The sequence below is a fragment of the Talpa europaea genome (genome assembly GCF_964194135.1).
Source record: "Talpa europaea genome assembly, chromosome: 10".
NCBI classification, from domain to species: domain Eukaryota; kingdom Metazoa; phylum Chordata; class Mammalia; order Eulipotyphla; family Talpidae; genus Talpa; species Talpa europaea.
Window position 1 is genome coordinate 105,350,210 of NC_140077.1, and position 18,492 is coordinate 105,368,701.

General features: G+C 46.4%; 1 protein-coding gene across 1 annotated transcript in view; it reads left to right on the forward strand.

The window, feature by feature from the left end:
* GATB (glutamyl-tRNA amidotransferase subunit B) overlaps positions 1-18,492 on the forward strand; it is a gene marked incomplete at both ends in the record, with an annotated part of 57,826 nt that overhangs the window by 33,500 nt on the left and 5,834 nt on the right. The window contains 5 exons of the mRNA XM_084245592.1: positions 129-213; positions 900-944; positions 1,635-1,824; positions 12,433-12,566; positions 15,531-15,609. Coding sequence (XP_084101718.1) covers positions 129-213; positions 900-944; positions 1,635-1,824; positions 12,433-12,566; positions 15,531-15,609 — 533 coding nt within the window. The remainder of the gene's footprint in view (positions 1-128; positions 214-899; positions 945-1,634; positions 1,825-12,432; positions 12,567-15,530; positions 15,610-18,492) is intronic.

The following is an 18,492-nucleotide window of genomic DNA, read 5'->3' on the forward strand; positions in this document are numbered from 1 at the left end:
AAATACCTTCTAGATAATTTTTTTGACTTAAAGATTGAAAAAGATTTCTAATTATTGCCTGATTGTATAAAAGAAATCAAAACATAATGCTCAGTTACTATGTTGGGGTTTTTTTTTTGTTTGTTTAGATTATGAGATCCAAAGGCAAATCAATGAACTTATGAATGGAGGTGAAATTCTGAATGAAACTCGATCCTTTGATTACAAACTGGGGTGAGTTTGCTTTGACAAATACCCTGAATGCAGTGGGATGGGCTTTACTGGCCTCAGCCACAGACCAGCTGTGTGACCTAAAAGAAGGTCCTTAGGTTCTCTGCACTTCAGTTTCCTCATTGGTAAAGTCAGGAACACACCACACTCTCCATTGATCCTATACAATCTGTAGAGCTGGTACGAGGGCGAATTTACCCACATGTGCACCTCAACACTTAGGTGTACCTCAACACTTAGGTCCCAGCCCTTCCCTGGCTTCTACCTCCCCCTGCTCTGCAACCAGAATTTTCACTTCCTGAAATTCTACCAGATTAAGCTTTACCAGCTTAAGGTAGAGGTCAAAGAAAGCTTAGAGCTGGTTGTAGAGACGCCTTTTTATGTTGTTAAGATAACTAATTTTCCAACTCTGAAATTTGAGGAGTTTATGCTTTTAGTGGAAAAAAAGCTTAAAAGTCAAAGCTGGTAAAAGCTGGAAACATTAAAGCAATTTCTTTTTTTTTTTTTTAAATTACCATTCCAAACATTTCTCCTTCAGTATTTTTTAAATATTCATAAAAGTATTCCCCAAGGAGAGCTTGAATTTGCCTATGTCCTTTGGTGGCAACATATAGGATATAGTATGTAGCATGTCACCCACATTTGCTAGTTGTTTGCAGTATTTGCTTTATGTTTTCTCTCTGTCACAGGTGTACCGTGTCGATGAGAGACAAAGAAGGAAAGCAAGACTACAGGTGGTTACTCCTCTTGTCAAAATACTTTTACATATTTTGGTGTTGGGGCAGCTTTCAAATCCCCTTTCAGATCAACATAATGAGCCTGGGTAGTTTTTATGAACTACTTTTAATTATTGTTGTTCTCACATGGTAGGAAATCTGGGCTTCCTATTTTATCTATGTCGAAAGGAAGAATAGTTTCTTTCAAATCTCACGTGATGCTATGTAATTAATAAACAAGTGGGACTTCCTGGGAGACCCATAAATAAACCAAGTAATAAGAATTGGCTTAATATAAACTGAGCCTGTCCTATTTTCCCCATTATGTTTAGCAGATCGCAAAGATGAGGCATTGACATACAAAGCTGGTGAGCGTAGCCCACCCTGCCTTTGTGAAGTCAGGAAGGTGTCAGTGTAGCTGTTGCTGTCCATCCCACTGTGGCATCAGCCTTTTTCACTCATCACTGGTTCACAAGCAGGGAGAGTAGCAGGCTTGGTGGCTTGCACCTGAAATTTACACTTGTCATGACCAGTTCCTGGGAAATGGGGGGGGGGGGGGGCGATTGACATGACAGGACATCAGAAAATATTTGCTAGTAACCTGGCCTTGAAACACAGAAACTTGCATATTGGTGATAGGTTGTTTTGGGGTTTTTTCCTATTAAACTAAATGCTTCAGAATCTGGCCCCATGTCCTCTCTTTACCAGGTTTATGCCCGAACCCAACCTGCCCCCACTGCAGTTGTACGACTCTGCATCCCTGCCCGCCGGTGCCGACCCGCAGCAGGTGATCAACATCGACCAGATTCGGGAGCAGCTCCCTGAGCTCCCCAGAGTGACCCGAGAGAAGCTCGTTCAGCAGTACGGGATGCTGCCGGAACACAGCTTCGCCTTACTGGTAGGATGGATCGGAGGCTAAAGAGACTGCTGGGCAGTCTGGGCACCACCCCACAGGGTTTTGGGTAGGGCGGGCAGATTTCCTCCATGGAAGCACAGACACTTCTGTGATGACCTTTGCTTGTCATCCTTTGTGGTCACACCCAAGTTCGGCGGCATCTCGTGTCAGTCATTTCTTCTATAGAAATGAGCTTCTGCTCAGAGCAGTCGTAGAGACCTGAAAGAGTCTAAATGTCACGAATGGCGTTTTCCATGTGTCTGCAGGACAAAGGGAAATCAATCTAAGGGTTTCTAGATGACTGGTAATATTGAACCATGATGGGTCTGGCAGGAAGTTAGGTTCTCAGAAGCCAATGGTGGTTCTACGAGTTGTTAGGAAAACTTGTATTCCACATGAACGCTGAAAACTCTAACAGGTGGGGCCTCTGAGGCTTGGGGATGCGACTAAAATGCCGTTAGAGAATCTGACACCACTGAGATCTACTTAGGGATTTTCCGTCTTTCTCAGAGCTGCCAGGAGCTATGCAATTTCCTGTATCATGGCAACATCCAAGGGCCAGGGCTTCAGAAAAGTGTTTGTTACAGTTTTCTTTTACTTGTCTGTTGGGGAGAAAATGGAGGTTTTGCTACTGCATCTTTCAAGGACTAGATATTTGGCACACTCACCTTTTGGGGCAGCAGGACCTATGGAAACTCTGGACTTCTGCATTTTAATTGACCGATAATAAATATATAGGGCTGTTAGAATGTACGTGTTTCTGTGTTGATTTATAGCAACGGCAACGCAGCCAGTACTGGCACAGGGTAGGCAGTAGAATATTTTAGATGTCATCTGTAAATCAGCTAATTTGAGAACTATCCAGAGAGCCTCATGTGAAAACTCCCGCTCCTACCAGTAATGATTGGGGACCATCAGCTAGTTTCTTTCTCATACTTGGGCTGAGCTGCTCCCTGCCTCCCTTTGAGCTGCCGTCTCTCTCGCCCTTGCTCTGCAGCAGTTCGCTCTGTATTTTACGTATTGGTGTATCTTGTTCAGCGCCTCGAAGACGAGGGCTGTTTCACCCTCTTACTCTCCGTGACTCAGCACAGACGACCTCATCAACAGTGCTTGATGCCAAATCGCTGTGTGAATCAGTCAGTCAGCATCTCATACAGGATGCCCTTGAACTTGAAACTGAAACCTCTTCACAGCTCATGTCTTTCCTAGGTTGATGTAACAAAACTGAGTTTTAGTGTTATGTAGCTTCCCTACCATTTTGATCACTTGCGTTTCCAATCCACTTTGAAATAAATTTCAGACTAAATAGTGAATGCTAAATTTTAGTCCCCGATACTGTAACATATATGCCAATTTACATAGGGGACGGAAGGACAGGGGCCAAGGCCGTCAGCCTCAAAGACGCGCACTGCCTCTCTCCATTTGGTCTTCAATAGCTACGCAAAGACCACCCTTGGAGGTAACGATGAACATCAGTTTAAGGCCATTTCTTTGCTCAAAACAGTGATTTCAGAGAATAATTCACTAAATATAACGTTAAAAATTCTTTGGTCTGTCAACATTCCTCATAGAGAGGTGCAGGCACTTTCCAGAGTTGCCTCTCAAACAGACGGTCCTTCCTCATCAAGGCGAGCATGGAAACTCGCTCTCTCCGGAGCTTCCCGGTGCGCCTGTGGTGGCGCGTGTGCCCCCTCCCTGAGCACACGTTCTCTGGGGACGGGGCATTTTGCACTCATGTTTGTTTCCCAGGCTCCACCTGCATGTCCTCCCTGTTGCCAAAACCGGGGTGCCTGGGACAAATGTTTGCTGACACATGCCCAAGACTGAACACACAGGTTAGGGCCTTTGATCTACTCAGTTCCACATTTTATTAGCACCTTGGATGGAGCAGTTACTGAGACAGGGACAAAGATTTTTTTAAAAGATGTTTCTCTATTTTCCAGAACATAGCACCACAATTAACCAGCCCCCAGCACAGATCACGACAGACAGATGAGTAATGTAGGGTGGAGCCCAGAAAAGGCAGGGAGTGCCTGAATTGGAATCAGAGGGGGAAACTTCAAGCAGGAGGTGATTTTTGAACCAGTTTTTGAGGGAACTTAATTGTTGAGGTCTTAAAAATATGTTTATTTTTCAAAAAGATTTATTTATTTATGCAGGCTGGAGATGCGGGGGCTGAGAGGATTCACCAGAGACAGAGTGGGGAACAGAACAGGCAGACTGACTGAAATACACTGCTGAGGGGAGCAGCGGGCGAGATAGGAGAGGTCTGCTGCACCACGTGGGTTGCTCCCTGGATGGCAAGGGATTGAACTCATGCTGCAGAGGCTGCGGATTGCTTTATAGTGCTGTGCTTAACCCCTTGCACCAACAGGGAGGCCCAAAATATGCTTATTTTTGTACCTTACAGATAATATATTAGGTGATTTGTTGTTGTTGTTGTTGTTTAAGCATTGGTGCTTGAAATTTCCAAGATGAGTGAGAAGAGAACTCAATAGGAATGGGAAAAGAATGATTTAGACAAATTGTTTTCCTGAAATTAGGCATCCTGAGCTCTTTATGACTTGGTAATCATTGGAAGCTGAGTTACTCATAACATACCGGAAAATGATATGTTCATGTTTTTTCTGCCTTCATCAGAAACACAACAGATTGCTGAGAAGGGCAGATGCACAAATCTAATGAACCATCTTTCAATTTAAAGAGTGCCCAGGAGTATTCATTAAATAAATAGCAGTGGTGGAGGTGTGCCTTGCAGAGCTTCAACTCCATGCTCTGTGCCTTTGGATTGCTTATTAAATTAAACATTAAGCACATACCCACCCCCACACACATGCCCGTACCCACAATAACAAAAACTTCAGAATTTAACTCTAGTCCTTAATCTATTGTGTCATCTTACTGGGCAGTAAGCACTGAATTATGTATTGTTAATTTCTCTTTGACATTTAGAGTTCTAACGTACCGTATTCTCTGTTGCAATGTCTGGCACATAGTAGGCACTCAGTGCATTTTTGTTCAGTGAATGGCTGAGCACATGGGATACTGTGACAATATTCGTGGAAGTCCTGGGAGAAGTGGTGTTTCTGACGAAAGTGTCTGTTTCTGAAGGTCAGATACATAAATCACTCTTTTGACAACCCAGCAAATCAGAAGGTGATATACATGTCCTTGAACTCTAAGGGAGCAGACCTGGATACCTGCTTCAACCATGCCCTGTACCACGACCAGATGCAAGTCACTTGGTCTCCCTGACTCTTGGATTCCCTACTGGTCTCATTAGACATTAAAGAAAATCTACCTTCTCATTTTCTCTCTGAAATCCTCTGGATAATCCCCTCCCAAAAGAAAGCCTGTTTCCTTATTTTTTTCCTCTGGCCACATGAAAGGCACCTTGCCCAGCTGAAACTTCAACCTATGTAGCTAACTTCACTTCCCAATCTTGTGTCTGGTTCCCAATCTTGTGTCCGGTTGATTTCTAACTTCATATGTGGAGATTAAGAACTAGAAATGTGGAAGCTAAGATCAGATATTAGGATTCTGATAAGTGACAGTGTAGCAGCAGAGCAAGTCTTCAGAGTCAGTACATCCAAGAGTTATTATTAGCACAATCAGGATGACAGGCAAGTGCATTTCCTCAGCTCAGAATCACAGCGCAATGCCCGTGGGGTCCTCCCCTGGGTGGAGAAACTCTAGAGAACTCGTGGTGGATTCTGTTCTCCCCATTTTAGCAGGTGAGAAACAATCACTAGTTGAGTAGCAGATGCAAGGAACTTCCCCAAACCTATAGGGGAGCCAGCTTCAGTCCTAGGATAATGTTTCAAGTTCCTTGCCTTTCGGGCTCACTAACAAAATAGAATTTTTATTTTTTTAATATTAATGCTTTATACAGTCCCACTAGTACTTCATGAAGCACCATCATAGAACATCCGTACATTTAAAACTCTTGACCACCCCCTCTTGGTTTTTAAGATGCCAGACTGTCCTATAAATAAACATCAGGTGCTGTCTACCAAATTTAGTGAAAATCAGTCAACTCCAATGAAAAGCAGAAATTATGTTCATTTTCCAAGTAGAAATGTAAGTCAGAAAAGAAATTTTGCTTCCCTTTGCAGCTGTCTTTGGTTGTCCCCCTTCAACTTTCTGTGTTGATCTCACGCCTCCTTCTGACTGAATGGTCGAGGAGAGTCTTTGCACAGGGCGAGCGTGCAGTGCCTGGTGTCAAGCAGCCTGGCACACGCGTCACTCGGTAAAGAACAGAGATGAGCTCACTGGGCAGCAGCTGCGCATGAAGTCAGGAGATGCAGAGATGTCAGTCTGGGGAGAGCTGTGGAGGAAAGGCGCAGCATCCCCTTCAGCGCTTCCTGACGGCTGTGGAGCCCACCACATGCCCTGTGCAGCTTTCAAGTGGAAGAGCTTCATCTTCTCCATGTTGCATGAACTCTCCTGCGTGGCCCGAGTGGGCAGCGGGTTAAAACACTAAGAGATAGACAGTCCCGAATCCAGATCTCAGCCTTGGCCCTTAGGAGCTGTTACCCTTCCACTGAAGGGGAAGGAGGATGGTTCTCTTACTCCAGAGACGATAGACACAGCAGAAGCTTCGCTGAATCTAAAAAAAAAAATCTAAATACAGCCAAGCAGACTCCCAAGAATACTCAGCCAGGGAAGGAGCACGGGCGCCCACAGCTGCTCGCACCTCGAGGGCCACGTGAGGGAGAATTTCCAGAAGAGCCTCACTCGGCCCCAGTGAGAGGTCGGCGACCCCCCTGGGCATGGCTGGGGCTGCCACATGTGTCTGTTTTTCTTCGTGTTTAGTTAGCCTCAAGATGTGCAGTCTTGAACAACTTCATCTTCCCTGGCTGGTTATACCCCACCTGAGCTTGTAATCCTTTGTTTTCTGACATCATGGAAAGGGTTAGGGTGTCTCCAAGGAACAAAGAAGCAGAAAAGACACCATGACTGAGGAGGGTGGTCAAGTACATTATTTTCCAGGAGTTTTGCGTTGAGTTTCTAATAAGCAGAAAATGGCCTTCTTTTCTTTCTGGATGAGTGGCCGATAAAATAATTTCCCATGATAAATAGCTGTGTGTCCCCTAGGCAGCACTGCTTTAAGGCTGATAGCTGGAGAAAGCACTGAGGCCACAATGACTGGCTTTCGACTGCCCAGACTTACTGAGGAGCAAAGCACTCACCTCCTAACTACTGCTGCAGGAAAATTCATTTGGTCAACATCATTGCTCACCATATTTCGGCTCCATGCAATTTTCGAAATTGATTTTATTCTTCGTTTTATAAAATTGCACCCAGTGCTTGCCAGCTTAAAGGTGTTTTCAGTTACTCTATGCACTGAAAAAATAACCAATATTTTGTTCTGGTAAAGTTAAATCAAAAGATACAGCTTCTCATTCTATCCCTGCAAAACCAACAGTTCATTTATTTCATATGCAAGCAACAAGGAGCTTTTGGAGGTGCGGCATCTCTGGGCTTACCCCTCAGGGGCCCACCTGAGCAAAAGCGCAGAAGCGGTCACGTCCTGAGTGTCCAGCCCTGGCTTCTGTCCCTATCCCACCCTCAAGCCTGAACCTCCTGTTTGTGGAATGATTCCTTCATGGGACAATGAGAACATATTCGGTTTCAGTCTGATGTTGGAGATGAACAACACGGCCTTTTTGTGACTGTGAGCTCCAGCCAGAAGCCTGCTCTGCGTAAATCAGTTTCCTCCACGTTGAGCCTACTGGACAACAGAGACTGTGGACACACTGAAGTGGGGCTGTAATCAGAATTTCTGGACAACATGCTTCTTGCATCCCATTCTTGCAGATGGAATCTTCTAATGATGCCTGTCTGCTGTCAACTTTTATTACCTGAATTATTTGAATTTTGATTATCTAAGGGAAAGTCTTATTCCCAAATTGGTTTCCCTCAACATCTCTCCTAGAGTTACTGCATCTCGGAGAATATAAGCTCATTTTCACTCTAGTCTAAACCCCCATTGGTGAGAACAATCCCTGAATTGAACCCGTACCCTGAGTTGAACTCAGATCTGTGTACTTCCTGCCTCTGCCAGGAACGATGTCGTACTTAGGTAGTAGCACAAGTGAAATTGTTGCAACAGGATTTCTGTTCAGATTCTAGCAGCTCCCAAACCCTGCTGGGAAGAACATGACCCAGCTGAGGAAATCGTGGGTCCCAAAATAGGACTGCAGACCTCTGGCGCTGTGTATCCCTTGAGACCGGCTAGAGCACATTCCCTGTTGTTTCTGCGCTTCTGCAGGTCCCCGCGTTCTTGAAAGTGGGCGTTGTTGGGTCAGGATTCTGCCTTCCCCACTGAAGATGAGTTAACACGTGTGCGTGTGTGCGTGCGTGCGTGCGTGTGTGTGTCCACGTTACTGCTGCCCTCTGGGGCCTCCTGACTGAATTTCTACCTCCATCCCAGCACTAGCACATCCTGTTATTTCCAGGGCCATTTTTCACGAAGTTTTGATTATTCTTTCTGTCTCACTTAGTGAGAAGGACCAGACTCACAGGAACAGTGAGGGAACAACACAGCCACCATCGACAAGCAGATGTGGCCTCCTCCTATGTCTGCAGAAATACTCAGTGGCTGCTAGGCCTAGACACTCTGGCTAATGGCTGCCGACCCCATTTGCACCTCCATCAAGTGCCTTATAACTGGGGAGCCTCACCCCACACACCTCCGTTGAAGCAGCTGTCGTCAAGTCTACTGGCACAGAGTCTTCTGTCCAGTCAGCCACTCCCACCATGTGCCTGTCCTGCCCAGTTTGGTCTAAACCCCCACATGAGTTCCCCATATTAAAGAAGTTAAAATGCACTGCCACCTTGTATGCTCAATATCAAAGCTGTGAGTGATTTGGGATTTATCTGTAATGTCAGAAGCTACTGCTGATAGTATTGGGCGGTGTCTTGGTCTGCACATGCTCAGTGTAACTTCTCTGCGGAGAGGGCAGGAAGGAGATGCTGCAGAGCAGCAACAGCCCCGCCTTCCCAGCCCCGGAAGCCCTGTCAGCATAGGGCAGTGTGTGCCCCTGTCCTCTGATCTGCAAACAGGTGTGTGGCCTGCCACAATGGAGGGTGGCACGTGGTCTAGGCATACCTTGGCAAAGGCAGAAAGTGAACTTGCCATTTTTCTCCTAATTTCCAAGCTAATTGCTGAGGGCCTTTGCAACATTTTTTAATATGTTAAGAACTTTGAACAGCTGGCAGCTATCAAATAAAATAATGGCAGTGGTGGGGAAGTGCAGTCTTTGGATGAGCTAGTTGTTTCATGCCATGCCTGGCACCAGTAGCTGCTCAGCTTCAGTCCCCAAGAAGCAGGTATAGAGATTTCCTTCATCCAAGGCAGCAAGGCCCGGTGGTAAAGAGCGTACTGCAGAGGTTCAAGTCCCAGCCCTGCTTTTCTTGCTGTGTGACCTCAAGCAAGCTTGTGCATCAGTGTCTTCTGTAGAAGAAAGGTCTGCTTGATGGAGAGAAAGTCCTTAGACCAGTGCCTGGTACCTTCCGTTGTTGCTGAAAACCTATCATCATCATCATTATTATTAGCAGCAGCAGCCACATGTGGCTCCGCCAGGGCTGGCTGCTGGTCTCCATGTCCAGCAGGCACCCTAAATAGTCTCGAGAGCCTTTACCAACCCCAGGTTGCTGAGCCAAGGTCCCTGCAGCTGCTAGCGCATGCCCCGCACATACAGTTGCTCCTCGGCTTGCGCTTTGTGGGCCTTTTCTGAGTCTGCCACCAGCTGTCTCTCTCGGGTTTCATTCTGCTGCTAAAGATAGTCCTGCCACATTTCTGCCCTATCATCAGGTTCCCAGGATGTGTGGCTTAGAAAAAGAATGGCAGTTGAGAAAGCAGTTTTCATCCTCTTCCAACTGCATAGTGTTCCGACCTTTTACCTGCTCTGAAGGTAGAAAGCAGGAGACCACTTTGGGGCAAGCATCGGGGTTTCTTTCCAGAGCAGGTGGTGGAGACAAGGTGACCCCTCTGATTCATCTCACACCTGCATTGACCAACTGACAAACCCTTTAGCAGTGGTGCTTCCTGTCTGTGCCTAAGACGTTACCTGGCATCGGCCCTGGGTGTATTTGAATGCTTTGGGAAATCTGATTAGAATGTGAAAACAGTGCTTCCTGGCCAAAGAGCTGTAAAGACTGTCTGCTGTTAACACGAAAGACAGAACCTGTTGGCCCCCCTGTTTTAGCTGTCTCTGAAGGCACGCTCAGAGCCACAGTCGGCCAGGGCACCTGCCGCACCGGGCGGCTGAAGTTTCAGTGGTCTGATGTCGGGGACGTGGGTACTGAGGCCAGCATTTGCTTATTGCCTGTGACAAGGATGTGAAGGGTCCCTTCATGCGTGACCTTTCTGTGTGGCTCTTAATAGGGGTTGTTTTTATTTAAGGGAATTACTGTTCCACTGTTTCCCTGAGAAATCAGATGACTGCACTGCTGCGTTCACCAGGGACTTGTGGGCCTTACGCCAGGCGCATGAGCCTGTGCCAATCTCGCAGGAAAACTAAAACGACCTTCCCCTGAATGCTGTGTGGGTTTGCTCCTGAAAGAGGGCTCCTGATCTGAAGAGCCAGCACAGGCCGTCCCTGAGTGACTTTTCATTGATTCATCATCGTCAGCTTCCCGCAGCCCCCGCTCCTCATCGCTCACCCCCTCACCGGCGCCGACCATCACATCCACTTCCCATTACGTCCTGAAGCCCGGCTCCCCAGTGAAGTACAGTCCCAGCCCAGGAGGCTCCATCACAGCGCTGACACGAGAAGACAAACAGAAATCTGACTGGCCGTGTTATCCATCCAATAAAAAAACCACCCAAGGGTAGAGGAGTGGATATTCATCACATCGCGGCCACTCAGCCAAGCCTGCGAGTTCAAGTGCAATATTTCTAGGTGGAGTGAGAAAAACCTTTTCCTTGGCAAAGCAGAGAGTTCTGACAGCTCTTTTCGCCAGCCGGCCAGCTTGTCTAGGGTAGAACAAAGGGAATTCTGCCCGTCTGATTTGGGCCAGATAGTGGCTTTCTGCCTCCCCAGTGGTTCGTGTGTTGTCGCCAAAGTTTGCATACTTTTCCATAAGTTAGGCAGAACCGCCTCTGCCTGCGTCTGGATTTGCCTTTATCTGCAGTCAAGCTTGGGCTGCCAAGGTGGCCTTTGCCCTGGTTTAGCATGAGCAGAATAATAGCAGGGGCTTGAAAAGAGATTCGGGAGATGATTGTGGGATTATTCAGTAGGCTTGTCACCAGAGAATTTAGCTGTTACAAAGGGCATGCAGATTTTGTTATTATGGAATTTCTACGTTAGCACCGCTGTGCCTGTGTGTCTACGGTACAGCTAAACTCTCAGAGCATGTTTGTTAGTATGTCTCACATCTTTCCAGTATCTTACTTTTTCCAGAAAGTTCTTTTAGGTTAGTGAACGCTTTCTGCAAGGAAGCAAGGGTGAGAGCCTTGCCTGCAGTAAGAACTTATAAAGGAATATTTCAAGGAAGATGGTTTGAATTTCGACAGGCAGAGGAAATCTACTACTTAAAATATTTTCTCCCGGTGTTTGGAAATTTGAGGCCCCTATGTGAGCAGAACATGTTTTTCTATTTTTACCAAAAAAACAAGGGCAGACTTGGCTAAAGTTCTTGGTTCTGCCATACCGACCTGAACTGGCAGGTAGCTATGGTGTGTGATGCGACGGTGCCTTGAGGTGACTCTTGTGCTGCCGGCAGATCTCATTCTTAAGGGGGAACATGGCAATGATGGGAATGAGTGCTCGTATGTGATTTTTAAGACACAGGTGGGGAGAGCCGTGGAATCCCCCACTGACAGCCACCAGGCTGCCGCCACTGGTGCCCATGACTTAGCTCTGGTGGTAAAAAGACAAGGTGGCCCGTGACACCCAGAGCTGACTGTCCAGTGGGGGGAATCAGTTGTCTTCTTCAAAGTCTCCTGGATGAGCCACCCACGGGTTGTTATCACAGGACTGGGTGAGAGACAGGGTCAGGTGTGCCTGGCTGGGCTGCAGAGGCCAGGAAAGCTGCTGTGACTCCCCCAGTCATATGAAGTAAGTGGGTCACTGTGCCTGTCCATGTCCATCTTCATTCTGAAAACCATTTCTGTCACCTCTCAGGGTGATGCAAAGGTGAACACAGTGATGATCCATTGTTGGTTTTCCAGAGTACTCTGTTCCTTCTTGATTGGCTGCTTTTCTTGCTGCCTTATTCTCGCCATCGCTAGCCCCCCAGCAGAGGACAGGCCCAGAAAGAGTAAGGCCAGTTAAACCCAGCCCACATCACGAGCCCCAGCAGGAAGCTGAGGCAGCCAGTTTGGGGGACGGTGAATTTGCCCCCCTGGGGCCCACACAGTCAGTGCTCTCTGCACTCAGTTCATTCCTTTAAGCAAATGCTCTGGAAACACACAGTGATAGTGGTAGATGTGGGATACTTGCCACAGGCCGAGAGCAATCTGAGTTTTCCGGTGTCATGTCTGCATTTAGGAAAGAGTAAGTCAGTGTCTCAGAGGAGGCAGGGGCGACAGTTTCAGATCTGCCTGCAGAATGCTGATCTTCCATTTTAGGGAAGGCTTTATACTGTTTCTTTTCTTTACAGAATGAAGTTGGCCTACTGGAGTTCTTCCAAAATGTGATAAAAGAAACTAGGGCAGAGCCCAAAACGGTGACCAGTTGGGTCCTCAACACTTTCCTGGGTTCTTTAAAGCAACGGAACCTTGCTGTTAGTGAGAGGTGAGTGGGGTCTGAGCTGTCTTTCCTCCTTTATGATGAATGTTTTGCCCAGAGTGGATGAAATAGGACAGGGCTCATTTTCTATTTCCCCTGTGCCCCCTTAGGCTGTTCTGGTGAGACACAAGCAACCCTTGTGAATTCCTGATTCTAAGGCTGTCCTCCATCATGTCTGGTGAAGAACTGGAGGGTTTTAGCTCAGGGAGGAGCACAGCTGGTAGGAGCAGAGGGTGGACAGAGCAGAAAAATGCACTGACTATGTGAGTGGAGCTGGAAAGTGGAGGGTGAACAGGAGAGCTCTAGGGGTGAACAAGCCTGTCCTCAGAGGTCCTCTGTCTCCTGGGGAGGACTCTATTTGTGTATCAGTGTATTCATGCGCCATCTTTATTGGTAAAACTAAGAATCCAGGCAGAAGCAAGTGACTGCAAAATTGGTTGAAGGTTTTTGGACTGCGGGAGACCTGAGTGTTCGTGAAGGTGTGATGTTAATGCCACAGGAGGCGGGAGGTAGATCTGAGTGGGATCCCAGGAGTGGAAAGTGATGGGATTAAGAGTGAGGCACCATAGAAAATTCTGAATCTTGCACCAGCTGATGTCCTGATGAAGTAGGAGGTGCAGGTGTGAGCTGAGAAGGGGCATGGACAGTAGCTTGGGGGTGGGTAGGAGTGCTAAGAAATTATTGAGATAAGCAAAATGTTTATTGAGCAGCAAGAGCCGCCAGGAAGTCCGAGTCCTTGTGTCTTCCTCCAGGAATTTCTGGTGTCCCATTTTAACAAAAGCAGTGAAAGTGGGCTTTGGGCCCCTGATGACCTTGGGGGTTAAGATAGGCAGCATTTTTCACAGAGGGGGGCAGGGACATGGTTGCAGATGTCAGGGTATCTGCTCCTGGAATCCAAGCCAGAGCTGGGGCTATAATCTTGAAAGACAATAAAAGCCCAAATGAAATTCAGAGAATAAGTGACCCATCCCCCTCCTGTAAGCTTAGAGACACACATAAAAGTTACACCGTGGGTGTCAGATTCTTCTTTAGTAGAGACACAGTCACTGTCCATAAGCCAGTGTTACCTGGTAGCAAAAAAATTAGTGGCTTGTGCTTCTGCTGTCATTCTATTTCCCAATCCTATGGTTTATTTAACTGATGAGTGGGGCCTTCCGGGGTCATTGTGACAGATACTGATCTCGATGACCATCTTCTTGGAGGTCAGCACTGGCCTATCCGGAAGCAGTGTAGACACTATACCAGATAGCCCTCCTTGGTGGTGGGAGGAATTCTGTAATGCAATTATTGGCCTCCTGTGCGTCAAACGTTGTGGCTACGAGCAAGATTGAGAAATCCCAAATGCTAGTAGGTCAGTGGAGATCATTTATAGTATATATTTATGACCTGACTAACAAATTAAGGTCAATTAGGTGAAAAAGTCTTTTTAGTTATGTGTTTCTGTCTCCTGTGTCCTCACGTCCCTCCTGTCACCCACTGTATGGGAGCAGGGCTCCCCTCTTTTGCTCTAGAAATGTAGTTCAACTTCAGTATAATGGGTCTTACACACAGTCCACACTCTAGTTGGCCTGGTGCTTTCTAGAGTTGCAGAGCAGCCACAAAACCTGCAATTTTAAGAAATCCACTTCCTTTTGATTTGTCAGTCTGGGTGGGAAGTTGGGAAAAGGTTACCTCTTTTATTTCCCAGCCCTCTGCCCCTTTCCTGTTGCAATGTCGTCAGGGTGGTTCCCAGGTACTCTGGATGGGACCTTAATAGCACAGATATTCTCCAAACCTAATTCGCACTCAGAACTGCCTGTCTCTATACTTTGGAATAAACAAACACCCTGGACCATGGGCCGCCTCGGTGTGTCACCTGTTTTGAATTAATAGCCCTAATGAGGTTTCACTGTACTTGAATCTGAGTGCAGTAACTCAGGCCTGGTAAACTTACACTCTCTGTTGGTTTGGAATTCATGGAAATTGGCATAGGGACTAAATGGTAGTTTCTTTTTTATTATCTAAGAGCTTGCAAGGAAATTAATAGTGAATGATCAGCACTGAGATTTAAACAGAAGGTGTTTTCCAGTGGCATTAAACATTTCAAAAGCTTTCATTTACAGACACACTAACGTGCTATTTTTAAGTCATTCCTATCTATTTAAAACTAGTCCCCCAGTGACCTCAGACAGACAGCGTTTCATTAGCCTCGTTGCTGTATGTCTTTAAGAGCAGCAAAACCACCTATTTTAAAAGAGAGAGTCTGTAATTCAGTCTTGACTTTCCACTAATCTAGTTGCTCCCCCCACAGTCCCTGCCCCTGAGTGTGAATTAATGACTCTTCATGTGTCTGGTTGCACCTTGGCATTTACTATCATGGGATCTTGGCAAATGAGTCACATCCTAGAAGTTGAGATGTAATGCATCCTGGGCTCCTGTGTGTCCAGAAAGGACTCGTGAGCCTGCAGGAATGAACAGTGTGGAGATGCCCACGAGCACGCTGAAGACGTGGCTGATAGTCATTAAAGACAAGCTTGAACAATTGAAAAGAGTTTATATTTGCACAGAAGCACTCAGAAAAGTGACTTTGTTAGCAATTTTGCTTGGAGTGATTTCAGGCTGATCTTTCCGTGGGAAGTATTTAATTACTGGCTTGGTTTTTCCCCTTTTTTCCCATCATGGCTCATGAATTTTGCAGCTACCTCCTTTTTTTTTTTTTTGACTAATTAAACTGAGCAGTTGTGTGTTGCTACAACTTCTGCCAAACACCTGCTCTTGTTGGGTGGTAAAATAAAGAAAAACAACAGTAGTCACAAAAACGTGAGAACCTAAAAACAAAATACATAAATCGAGCCCAGTTGGCCTATTACCTTCACTTGTGGGTATGGGTTTAAGTTTGTAAATCCACGACTCAAGTGCTCTGAATGACCATCGAGGATCTGCTGACAGTATGAAACGTGATTTCTTTTCTCTCCCTCTCGGGGCTGCTAGTCCCATCATGCCTTCCACACTGGCCGAGCTGCTCGACCTGCTGGACAGGAAAGCCATCTCTTCAGCCGCCGCCAGACAGGTATGTCTACGCTTCCTGAAGCTTCTGACTGCTCCACTCTCAGCCCAGAGCTTCTGTGTGACACAAGTGCCATCCCTCAGTGGATCTCATAATTGAAGTATTAAATGCTTGTAAGTGCCACTTTTATTCTGAAAGGTAGGAACATTTCATTTAGCAAATGAAATAAAGCCAGTAGGTGCAGTGCAGGTATCTGCTTCTCATCTCGGCTAGCCAGGGGGAATGCTTTCTGTTTGGCTTTTGTCAGAAATGTTTCCCGAGCATTTGTTTATGTAAAAGACAGGGGCACTGCAGCCCATGGGGGCTTCGGTCTCCTTGTGCTTCCCTACCCTCTGGCGCCTCTCTCCGCAGCCCCAGCCAGTGCCAGGCGCCTGTTTGTCCTTGTGGAGTGCTGGCAAGGAGGGTGAGGCAGCTTAGCAGATGACATTTCACACACGTGCCCAGTGAAAACTCAGAAAAGTAGGGTCATCATCAGAGGTGGCCTCTGCCTCAGCTCCACCTCCACCTCCCAATCTTAGGGGACTGAAAGATTCCTGGAACTCGGTAAACTCTTACAAACCAGTTTCCAGAAAGATGAGGAACGCCAAGGCACCACCTGATCTCAGCTTCAGCTACTGGGGCTGTCAAGGCTTCAGCCAGAAACTTAATGTTATTTTAATGGTGCCTTTTGCATTTAATATTTATACACATCGACAGCAGTGGCAGGTTACAAAGTGAGGCTTTGGAAAAGCGAGTGCTGGTGGCTAATTATGAGACAACATGGAGCAAACGCTGCTCTGTGCAGTGAGACTGGAGACAGGAAGTAATAAGGGCTCTGTTTACCCGCCACCAAGTGAGGCTGTCACCTACAGGGATCACGCCACATTTAGGAAAGGATTTTGGTTGCCTGCATGTCAGAAGAATACAAATGTTTATGACAATGCTCAGCAATAGCAGAAAGATTGGCTGGCCTGAGGGCAGGAAAAACTATATGTGTACATAAAAGCAGATGAACTGTAGCAGTTGAAATGAAAGGGAAAAAAATCTTCCTCCTTCCTACTCATCCTGCCCCACCAGAAAGAGGAAAAAAAAAATCCTAATGCAGTGAATATGAAAGTTTCAGTGGCAGGAAGGGATGAAAACTGCTGGGGGCTGCTGGCAGCTGGTTCAGATACAGATGGAGACACCTTTGGATTCTATCACCTGCCGGGTGCATCCCAGCTTCTGGGGGGCCACCCAACTAACATAACAGTCTGATTAGAAAGGAGACGAAGGTCCGTAGCTACATAAGGGAACCTTGGTTCCGCCACTGCTGGGGGGCGCCTGCCTCTCTATTTTTCTACTTTTTTTAAGAAAATCACTTACTGATTTTCTGGTTAAAAAAAATTACATTTGTTCATTATAAAGAATTTAAGCAGTACAGAAAAATATAGAGATTTCTGAATTCCACCACCTTGACAAAACCACCATTCATATTGGATGAAAATTCCAGGCATGTCATATGTTTATGCCACTAGAAAGATGATTTGATGGGACGATGTGACGACAGAGAAATACTTCCGTTAGAGTGTCCTTTTGTTTTTGACCAAATGTACAGTTCATTGGTTTTTAATATATTTACAGTGTTGTACGGCCATCATCACTATCTAATTGCAGAACATTTTCAGCACCCCAAAAAACAAACTCCCCACCCATTAGCAGTCACTCCCCATTAACTCTGTGCCCTAGGCAACCACAATTCTACTCTCTCTGGATTTGCCCGCTCTGGACATTTCACCTAAATGGACTCATACAGCTTTGTGGCCTTTGCGTCTGCCTAAGGTTTTCAAAGTCTCAGCATAAGGTTTTCAAAGTCCATCCCTGATGGGACACGTGTTGGTATTCCATTGCTTTTAATGGCTGAAGAATATTCCATTGTATGGATACACACCACCTTTTGTCTATCCATTCATCAATAAATGGACATCTGAGATGTTTCCAAATTTGGGCTATTAGGAATAATGCTGCTTTGCACATTTGTGCACAAGTTTTTGAGTGAGCGTATGTTTTCAAATTTCCTGGATGTAAAAATGGAGCTACTGGATCATATGGTAATTTTAATTTAATATTTCGAGGAACCGCCAGACGGCACCATTTTACAATCCCTGAGTGACAAATGAGGGTTCCACCCCCCCACACACCCTCACAGCACTTGTCTTGTTCATGTTTTTTATTGTCAGCGTCTTTGTAGGTATAAAGTGATATCTCACTGTGGATTTTATTTGCATTTTCCTAATGACTAATTACATCGAGCATCTGCGTCTTAATTTTTATAGTGTATTTTTTTCAAGAAAAAATGTGTTACAATTCATCACTACTGAATTTAACAGAAGTATCCAGTACTGCTGTTACTTCTGCTACTTCAGTAGCCCTTGGGTTTAGACCCCCTGCAAGCGAGAGTGGCCCAGGCAGAACAGAGACTCCAGGGCACTGATGCTTCCTCTGACAGAAGCATCACCACAGTGATGGAGGACCAAGGGGTGGGGAGGAAAGTCAGCCAGTAACTGTCCCTCAGGGTAACAGGTACGCAGAAAGAATCGTCCTGTCCTGAGAACATTCAGAATTCCAAAGACTCTCCCACTTTATTCTAATTCGTCCTTGATCCATCTCCACCGTGTCGCCCTCACATCATCACCTATGATGTTCATTCATTATGCATCTCCCTGCACCTTCCTCCCAGGTGTCCCCAAGGCTTCTGAGAGGGACAGCCTCCTCCCTTTAACACCCCTGGGTCTGGGCCTCCCTGGTGGCGCAGGCGGTTGAGCGCAGCACTGCGAAGCTGTCCGCAGCCTCTGCAGCACGGGTTCAATCCCTGCCAGCCGCAGAGCAACCCACATGGCGCAGCAGACCTCTCCTGTCTCGCCCGCT